Source organism: Ixodes scapularis, unplaced genomic scaffold, assembly GCF_016920785.2.
Source record: "Ixodes scapularis isolate PalLabHiFi unplaced genomic scaffold, ASM1692078v2 PGA_scaffold6__148_contigs__length_123643588, whole genome shotgun sequence".
Classification (NCBI taxonomy): domain Eukaryota; kingdom Metazoa; phylum Arthropoda; class Arachnida; order Ixodida; family Ixodidae; genus Ixodes; species Ixodes scapularis.
This window is the reverse complement of record NW_024609881.1, coordinates 88,469,674-88,480,252: the sequence shown is the minus strand read 5'-3', so window position 1 is coordinate 88,480,252 and position 10,579 is coordinate 88,469,674. Positions and strand designations below refer to the sequence as shown.

Genomic DNA, 10,579 nt, shown 5'->3' with positions numbered 1-10,579 from the left:
GAAAAAATTCTAAATTTGACAACGAATTTTTTTCGCTTCTGTTTTTGACATTTTAGAAACACCTGGCCGTCCACGCAAGTATCGCGGCGCTGCGGATCCCTTTAACCCAACTATTTCTGTTTTATTTTTCTCTCAGAGGTTACTTTCTATCAGGGTACGTGCACCAACCGGATTTTCCTTATAGAACAAACTGGGGTACCATACTATGTATCTGCTTGCGACCGGAATCGCCTTGACCGTGGCCTTAATTGTCATTTTGATAAGGTAAACAAATCCTTATTCCTTCGCAGGCAAAGTCACAATATGATTCTTAAATAAAACAGCATATAACTGAAACACTAGTGTGTCCCTAAAACGCATTTAAGCTCTGGTTTGTAGATACTGTCCGATAATAAGCCTAGAACTAAAAAAAGCGCTCCAGGTGAACTTTTCTCTTTGGGGGGGGGGGGGGGGGGGGGGAGGTGCGGGTTTCGTACTAATGATATGCGTGCCTTACATTTTGTGACATAAGCTGATTTAGTGTTATTTGATGATGACCAGAATTAGGTGTATTTTTCAAACACAGATTTTCATTTATAAATATGGATTAATTGCACAAAAGTAATTGAGTACCCGATATTACCGTACCCTATTTATTTAGAGTATTCGAGCGATTAGCTTTCTCAAGTGCTTTGGGCAAGGTTGATGCTCCGAAATGTTTACAGTGTATATATTATCTTCGTAATGTATATTATGTGAAGCAGTCATGCAGTCTTGATTTTTTAAAGAAGTCGAACCCCATTCTCTTTTGTAGGAAGAGAAAGAAAACCTTTAGTTACTTCAAGGACCTCGGAATATTTGGACCTGAGCCGAGTATTATTTGGGGAAACCTTGCAGAGTACCACAGAAATGTTAGTTACGTTCATTTGTATATGTTATTTCAAATAACCGTACCCTGTAAACAAAACGTGCGTTAGTTCATTTTGCTGCAAAACACGGAGGCAGCCGATCACGGCGAACAAATGGAGGATTCCCGCACATTTTGAACCTTGGAATACGATTGGACAGAAAACAACGCGATGTTTAGCAGGAGAATGGCCTTTCTCTCTCTCATTATCTCTGCGCACGTAACATTTGGTCAAATATAAACGTAATCTGATTTCGGTTACTCGCTGGGATCCTTTCGCTCTCCGCCGTTGTCAGCTGTCTTTAGGTGCTGAAGGAAAGTAGACTCAAAGTCTTCCTTTAGAGTGTCGGATTTGTTAAATAATTTCGCTGCCGTAAAAAAACAAAACAAAAAAACAACAACCTTAAAAGTAGGTAATCTAATACCTCTGTCAGACGTTAAAGTAAATGTCATTTTGATCGAATGTGATTCACCGCACGGCGAATCAGCTCGTGATACTGATTCTGCACGTGGCGCGAGCACGCGCAGCGTGGTGTATTAAACCCGCGGATTGGCCGAGCTGTAATGTCATTTTGTTAAAAGGTCATTTAACTTGCCCGTCTGACAGGGGTATAATACTGTTTCAGACCACTTTGAATGCCAGGCCCGAGTATACTCGGGCGCGTTCTCCCGTGGATTCTGTTTTGGTTCTCTCCCTACCCCTCCCAACTGAACAGCAATAGTTTTTTCTACGTATGAGCAAGCGATAAAAGACAATGGGTTATCTTCGGGTGTCAATTTTCGATTGCGTGCTTTGGCCGACTTCTATTTCCGTATGAGCCTTCATTGTTAAAATATGACGAATTTGTGTAGCTTTACCACGCGCCATATGGCGAACACTGATATACTGAAATTAGTAATAAACTCGGTATTCCATGACTACGAAAACTACTAAGTTACAGTTTCGAATGAACAAAGGCCCCGTGAGGTCGCTCAAAAGAGTGACCTCGAGGCGTGCTCGAAATGCCACTGCATAGTACCGTGTCTCGAAAAGCAGAATACGAGAAATATGGCCTAGGTTGGAGGCACACAGGCCTTAATTTACTTTATGAGCACACAATAGTCTGTCTCCTATAAATAAATATTTTTTTCACAGATTATGCTACAGCCTTACTCAGATCAAAATTTTCGTTCTGCATGTGTCGAGCCGTGCCCTAGCGTAGAGGTAGGGCACATCTTATTTGCCCACTCAAAATGTTAAGCTGTACTCTAGCGTAGAGCCTCTTCTGTATTGCTTAACCTCTTCGGCGTTTTCAGTAAACTACAGGTTCTCTCGAGAAAACCCAACCGCATTTTCTTGCCAATCGCTGGCATAAACGGCGCATCGTCTAAAGCTCAGCATACAGCTGTATCTAGGACCAACCGCTTGAATAACACGCCAATATTTCAGAACATAATTTCATTCCTGACAAAGCGTTTCATCAATACTGGAAAAGTTCCTATGCGAAGACTGCGACTCGCGAATCCCGGAAATGCACAATAGAAATAGTGGTGGCTGTCAAAAACAAAACTACTTTTTCCAGTGAAAATCGTTTCTGACAGTTTAATCAGGTGACATTAAGCGTTGAACCAGTGTCGTCTTGACCACGGTTCCTCTTTTCCTGTGCAGTCTGACAAATTCGCGTTGCAAGTATGTTTTCTTGGAGTGTTCAATTTCTCTGTAGTGTTTCGCATTTGCGACCCAGCAAATAATCACCTTAATGTATTGTGCCATTCCCTGATATAAGTTCGAAATGCTTTTGTTTCGAGGCTTTGCCTTACGAATCCAATATATGAGTTTAATGTTACTCATCCGACTGTGTTCTTTGTGCAGGGGCGTCACTATGCTTTGCAAGAGTGGTGTGATAAATACGGTAATATATTTGGGTAAGTGCAACGATTTCAAAGCAATAACGTTTTATTTATTACTTTAACATGCGAAGCAAGTGCCATGTTATAATTTTTATACTTTAATGGTTTTTGTACTTATAATTATGATATAGACTGTATAAATATAAGTTTTATTTGTAATGACTCGCAGGGTGGATTGTATACATTCATTCGTAGATATTTTGGAACCACTGAATGTTGATATCCTTACAGGTTTTACAACGGTGATGTTCCCATTCTCGTGATCAAGGACATTGGCTTTTTGGATTATGTTTTTGTGACAAACTTCAAAAACTTCGTGGACCGCGGGGTAAGTTGTTTTAGCCATGTTAAAAAAAAATAGAATCGGTCGATATAAATGAACCAAGGTTTATGACGTTTACTCAATATTCTGTAAGTCCATGAGGTCTTTGCCTTTCTGTACCAATATAGACCTAAAAAAGAGCAATATTTCTAAGTATTCAATAAGTAGAGCCCACGAATAGCGCAGTTGTCAGCATAGGATTTGTTTTTGTGAATACATAAATTATGACTAGAATTGAGACTGATGTAGGCGTTCTTTTTTATAACAACATAAGCGCCTTTAGAGCTATCATGAGCGAACATTATTACTACCTTATTCGTCTGACACACTTTGAAACCGAAGAGCGACAAAGGTTTTAAAGATAGGTTAGGAAGCCTAGTTTGTTATTTTTATTGATTACTTTATTTAATGGATGTGGGAATTTAGTTTGACAATTTATATTCATTAAAGGTAAAGAGAACTTACCAGGGATGTATATTCCTGTTTCCTTCTAGTGATTTGACAGTATTATTTTTGCTCCACCATAAACCCCCAAATGCATTCATTCACTGCATTCTTTTATCTTACTTTTTTAACCGTACGATATTACACGCGCCATTTTAAATATGCTCAGTTTTCTGCTCTATTTTAAATTTCGAGGGCACCGCAAGGTGCTGCCAATAAGCCAAATCGAAATGACGACGAAAGCACATCAAACAACAATGATTAATATCTTGACGGTGTGTATACCGATGAACAGCAAATTAATAATTTTATATGATGTCCTTGGAGTCGTGTAATTATAACAGACCCTTATATTTATAGGGGTAAATTTTAATCTAATCATCTTAAAAAACGCATGCCCATTTAAATTCTATAAGAACGTGCGTTTTTTTTTGTTAGCAACCAATATTTTAAAGTTAAGACGTTTGTTCCTACGAAAAGCAAACGTCCTGACACAGTCATTCTTTTATTGCGTCTTTTCAGATAGTTGTTTGTGGTTTACTTTCGTTTCATCCCCATTATGTCTCAGCCTCCGCGTGTGTATCTTTTTTTTTTTCGAACTTGTTTTTTAAACCTTTTTAAGACTACATAATTCGTCACAGACTTAACAGAAATAATTAAAATAAGATCATCGTTTTTTTAAAGCATTCTTAACGCGGCCCCCAATCCCAACATTTTGTCCGTCAGTCCGCCCGTTTTCCCGTCTCTGCATTTTCCCCTATGTTCAGCCGAAGAAGTGTGGTTACATGACGACGTCTGATGTCATGTGACCTATAGGTCAACTCAACTTCCCCGCTAAATTTAGCATGAAAATTGAGGCCTTGACACCAACTCACTTTCCCCGCCAAATTTAGCGGAGGAAAATCGACGGCACATAACCTGACGTCGCGTGCGTGACCTATACAACTGTTCGTTCAAAATATCCCGCTAAATTTAGTGCGAAGATATGCATCACGTGACAGACCAATTAACTCCCAAATTCTCTATAATGCGTTTTTCTACAATGTAAGACTTTGAAGGTAAATGTGGCTGCCATATTAAACGCAGCTCCTGGGCGACCGCTTCCGTGTTTAGCGACTTCGGCGTCGGCATCGCTGTAACCGCGCTAAATTTAGCGGGAAAATTGACGTTACGTCCCTTTAACACCAATTTCATTCCGGTAAATTTGGCGGGGAAATTCAGTTTCTTCGAAAGATTTGGCGGATAAATTCAGTTTCTTCGCTAGATGCAACGAACAAATTCAGTTTCTCCGTTAGATTTAGCAGGAAAATGTACGTCACATAATCTCAACAACAATTCGCTTGCCCGCTAGGAACTGAAATGGTGTTGAGGTCACGTGACGCCGATTTTCACGCTAAATCTAGCGGAGAAACTGAATATGTTCATAGGTGACCTGACACCACCAAGTCAGGCGACATCACTTTCCCCGCTCTATTTGGCTGGAAAGCTAAATTGGTATTCAGGTCAGGTTGCATCAATTTACAGCTAAATTTAGCGGAAAACTGGGAGGAGAGGGAGTATGAAGGAGGAGGAGGATGCGAGGGTACGCAGGACCAGGAGGGGAGTGTATGGAGGAGAAGGAGGAAATGAGGGGGAATCAGGAGGAGAGTAGGAGGAGGGGATAGAGGAGGGGGACGTGGTGGAAAGAAGAAGGGGAAGAGGTGAAGGTACGAGGGAGGGAAAAGGGCGTACCCTATCCTCCGTACCCTCCCCTTCTCCTCCTCGACAGCTGCACTCTAATTTCGCGTTACAGAGATTTGTAAACCTCTAATTTTTTTCTGATATAGTAGATCAGCTCTGCCTCTTTAAAACTTTCTAAAGACGCATACCAATGTCACTAGCAACTTAAAAAGCCAAGGGTGCGGGTCATTGTGATTGCGTTTCTTGCATCGTTATCCGTCCTTGTGCGTTCATATCGGCTAGTGTCGCAATCTGATTGGCTAAGGTGCAACAAAAAGATGCGGCAGCCTCACCGTACCCCTCGTTTTTTTTAACCTTGTCAAGTAGTTTACATAATAAACTTTCTATTCCAGGTTACAATGAGAACAGATCAGGTGCACCCTTCCCTTGGAGAGTCCTTGATTCACGCCAAGGGATCGCAATGGCGATTTCTTCGAAGCTGCCCCTCGCCGGAGTTTACTTCGCACAAACTGAAACAGGTATTTGGAGCAGAACTAGATTTCTTAGGTCTAGGTTATAAGAAACGATATCGCATAAGTCACGCGAAAGAAAAGACCATCGCTCTAAATTGAAACAAGGGATTACTAATCTAATATCGGAAATATTATTCAGTTTTGCCGCTTTCGTAAATAGACTAAGCAACAGAAGTTTTAACTCCGTCTGCCTATTACGATAGTGGTGGTAATTGAATCCGTATGTTTAAGAATACGACGCCACCTGGACAGGAAATAAAAAGAGAAAATAAAATTGTTCTGAACCGACGTTCACCTAGTCCTCTAACAAAGGAATGGCTCTGTTGGGGCGAGTGGTATTTCTTTCAGTGAACCGAATTTCTGCAAGGAGAACGTCCCGTCTTCTTTCTAAGTGAGACGAATATTTCATGAAAACAAATGTCGCGTTGCACATTTTTGAAAAACCGAAGACAACGGAGGAAAAAGGGGACAACACACGAAACGTCTCCTGGGCGTTTTGTGTGTTTTTCGTCCGTCGTCTCCGGTTTTTCAAAAATGTGCAACATCAACCAGCTTACCTGCCTACTCACTCTACCCTCAAATGTCACGTGCTTTCAAAGTGACGTTTTTGTGTCGACAAATATTCGGCTTACGTGGACCTCGGTTCACAAATAAATACCAATTTTTTTTTTTATCTTGCGATACAGGTGAAGTCCTCTCAAACTTTCGTACTCTATCATGATCGCTAGATTCATATCCGCGTGGCATTCGAACTTTTTATGTGAATCGATAAAAAGGGTGTTTCTTCTACTATCAGACCCTGTATTCTTACCTATATGACGCTGATATATATATATATATATATCACTGCGTTCTCTGTATATCACCCCTCCATTTCCATGTAGCAAAACTCGGAACGTCATCCCGAAAGCGAAGACCGTCTGTCTCTTCATCTTTATTTTCAGATGATGCCTTATCTCGTTGAGCAAGGAGACATCTTTATAAATCAACTTGACAAACTTGCCGGTGAAAGGAGAGAGGAATCAATGCTCGACGCTTTCCAAGCTCTTTCCATGGACTTCATATGTCGAGCCGCTTTCGGAATAGACACCGACTTTCAGCATAACAAGAAAAATCCTTTCTACGTCCAAGCTGAAGGTGTTATTCCCGGTATGATGAAAGGCCCTTTTCACGCCGTAGCACGTAAGATATACTTTTTTCCGGCATACGCACCTTGTTCCTCAATATTATATTTTAAGTGGCGGGCCGTGGCCAAAAATGTTTCGTCACTCGCACAAGTGCCGACGATAAGTAATTTCTTTTGGGTGACACTCTGAAGAGCAACTTAGTTTTTTTTCTACAAGAGAGAACCAGACCAGAAAATGCTCCAAATTAAGAGGTATATTTTATTTCGTGGGCAAATATTTCTTAAACTTACTTTTTTGATCGCGCCCAAGTCACCTAGTGGTGTTATGAGGATTATGTGTGTCCTTTGATTCCTTTTTTTTTTTTTTCCAGGGATTAATATCGCTATTCTTACCCAGTTCGTTTGCACCTTTGCAATAACAGCATCATTCTCATAACCTTAAAATGCATGCCGTTACTCTTTTGGTGTTAGCCTGGTTGCATCTGATACAACCCGTTTGCTCTACTGACAACTCCTGGCTAGCTCAGTCGTAGAGCGCTCCAATGGAAGTTGAGCGGTCCCTGCTTCGATACCACGAGCAGGCTTATTTTTTCGGTCACGCACCAGCCTCTATGCTGTGCTTGGAGATTTGTGTTTGTCCTTTCTCCCCCTTGTTTTTCTTCTCCAGGGATGAATATCGTTATTATTTTCCATCTCGCTTGCACCTCTGCATTAGTAACATTATCCTCAAGTACTTTTTTAAATACAGCTAAATTGCACCTGGTCGACAAGTCGCTTAAATTTCGAAAGTTTTAAAACATTAATTGAAAACAAGGGAGTGTGTTCGTGAATTAGATACGAAAACACGATAGAATAAAACATAGAGGACAAACCGTCCTTTATGTTTTATACCTTCATATATTCGTGTTTATTCGTATTCATGCCCGTTCTCTATTAATTATCGTTTCATGTATTCCTATTTAAAATATAGTGTTCTTTTGCGATGACCGGGAACTTGTTTTTTTATTTATTAAAATCGTTCGATAATAAAATATTCCCACTCTGTCCCTGCACCCGTGTTCAAACCTTTTAACACACCAATATCGCAACGGAATATCCTTTCACCTCAAATTTTGTATCATTTCTGGCAAACCTCAAATATCTTTACCTGTATCATTACCGAGCTATCAGCACTTCAAGAGCACGTAACATGAAAATTGAATGAAATAATGAATGAGCGAGTGAGTGAATAAATGACAGTAAACACATTCTAGAAAAAAATTTCAATCAAAAATAGGTTAAAAATTTATGCGGCTATGTACACTGTAAATTATTTACAGACGGCTTTTTTAAAGAAAAAATGAGTTGTATATAGCCTTGTAAAATCATAACTTTCTGTCGATATCTACTTTTGCTCCAATTTCCTTTCTCAGAGTGCACGACAACACTTGGAGGATTTATCAAACCATTATCATGGCTTAATCGTATACTCGGAAGTTTCACCATGGAAATATTTGCTCAAGAGATGAAGATGGTTGTAAGACTGAGAACGCAAAATCTTGGTGTATGTGTTTCTTTTTCTTGCATTTATATCTGTAATTGTCAAACCAAAGGTTCGAATTGTGTTTAAAGAGAACCGAATAGAGGTTTGTGATATTTTATCAAGAACGTTTATTGTAATGACATTAAATGTGAAGGTACCACTGTTTGCCATTTTAATATATGCTGAAAGTTTAACTATACTTCAGAAGTTTTTAGAGTATGTTTCTAGTTATCAGCAAGATAATAGGGTTGCGAAACTGAGAACACTAAATCTTGCGGCATGTGTTCCTTTTTCTCGGTATATGTATAATGTTATAAAGTTGTCATGCCACAGGTTACCATTTGTTTTAACTACCAAAATGGAGGGTTGTGGTTTTTAAATGATAACGTTTACAGAATTAAAATCAAATTGACAGAGAAATCTCTTAGTTATTTTAATCTCGCCGTTAATATCTAGACGATGTTCGACAACTGATCGTGATGTGTTTGCCATTATCACTGAGTTTGCGACTGGACTCCAAATGTGCTTAGGGCTTAAAAATTTAGTGTATTTTTGCCATATTTGAGACAGTAAACCGCTGAACTATTAACAAAAAAATTACCCTTGCACCGTCGACCCTTTGCTTACTAAATTTTCATATGCTAAATCATCCTTTGATATATTGGTACTAATAGAAAGGTTTGGTTTCGCACATCATTAAGAAATTGCAGGTCAACTTCTTCACTTATATTTAGGATCGTTCCAAATGTAAAACTCTATTTTTTAAACTAAGTATTACCCATGTTTCTTAGTTTAGTCATGTATAACCTCTTAAATATTTTATATGCATTTTTATATAGATTGTCTTTTTTTCCTGTGTAGCGTTTTCTACGTAGGTGTAATATATAGAGCACCTGCAATTATCGGCGATATTTCTTCCAGATACAAAGAAATGATATGTTGCAACATTTCTTGGAAGTGGAAGTGATTAACAAGCACCCCTTCAATAAAATCGCATTGATGAACGCCAAAAGCTCAGAGGGTAAAATATAATTTTTATTTTTGATAGATAGTTCAAAGAGCAATGACCTTTGTCGGACAATTCAACATTAGAGTTCTTAAAATATAGAGGGAAATTTTTACGACACGAAATAAATGAGGAATGTGGCTCTGTCAATTTGATCTTACACTACATTCTTAAAGGGGCCCTGCAACCATATTTAAGCGGCTACCTTTTTTGCGGTTTCCACGTCTCTTGGGGTTCGGGCAAGCCAGCGGGCACGGAGAGAGTAACTAAATATCAGTGCGTCATATTTTAACCGGACGACGCAGAAACATCCTCCGCCTACGGGTGCGACCCACGGTGCCAAAGCGCGCGATATACGACGTCTTTGGTCCTGGGCTTACTACTGGTCAGAACCGCTAAAATCTTTTTTTTAGTCGATATACAAAATATAAGTGTCGTGAACCGTTTCAATTATGTATGAAAGTAGTTTTTGCTCAGTATTTGAGATCATATAAGAAACAAATGCGGTTTATAAAGTAGGGAAAGAAGAAATGACCCATCGACATACCCGCGACCAAGCGGCGGAAAAAATGGCGCATATAGATAGGGCTAGTGGGATAAGGCGTCAACGAATGGCGAGCATAGAAAGGTCCCGGATCTACGCGGCGGCGCTGCGGTTCTCTAGACCGTTTTACTGAAAAAGGGCGAGAGAGAAAAGGGGAAAGGGCTACCGGCGCTTTCCTCCTTTCTGGTTGTGTAGAAAGGGTGAAAGTCCCGGGGATGAGAGGCTTGGCCGGTGCTGGGTGTCTGCTGTGCCCCAACTTCGTTCGCGCTTTCTTTTCTGTTTTGAACTCGCAAACTTAATTAGACTAACGAGATTCGATGGTAACAGTCCCCCGGTCATCGGGACACCATTGCTCGGTCATAGGATGCACGAATAACGACAGAAAGTTTCGAATACTGCCCGAGGACCTATGTAGCTTGCAAGGAACCCGGCAAGGCGAGAGCGGCTGCAATGTCTTTAAGCTCCATCGCTTTCCACATGACCCCGGTCTTGGCGGCAGTGGATTGCGTCCGTAAACCGAAAAGACATTTCCTCAACACCATCCTCTCGACTGTGCTCGGAACATCTTGTGAATGGAGCGCGCACCGAACGCTGTACTGCCGATGAACATGGGGTACGCTCGCAAGGTGCGTGCCAGTTTTCTCGTG

The 10,579-nt window shown here is 40.3% G+C and overlaps 1 protein-coding gene across 1 annotated transcript; it reads left to right on the top strand.

Moving 5' to 3' along the window:
• Positions 1-205: 205 nt before the first annotated feature.
• Positions 206-9,414, top strand: LOC120838909 (cytochrome P450 6B5-like). Its single transcript, XM_040209045.1, has 8 exons — positions 206-264; positions 794-890; positions 2,739-2,791; positions 3,008-3,104; positions 5,615-5,740; positions 6,679-6,916; positions 8,273-8,403; positions 9,304-9,414. Exons 1-8 carry the CDS (start codon positions 206-208, stop codon positions 9,412-9,414), a joined length of 912 nt encoding a protein of 303 aa, XP_040064979.1.
• The last annotated feature ends 1,165 nt before the right edge of the window (positions 9,415-10,579 follow it).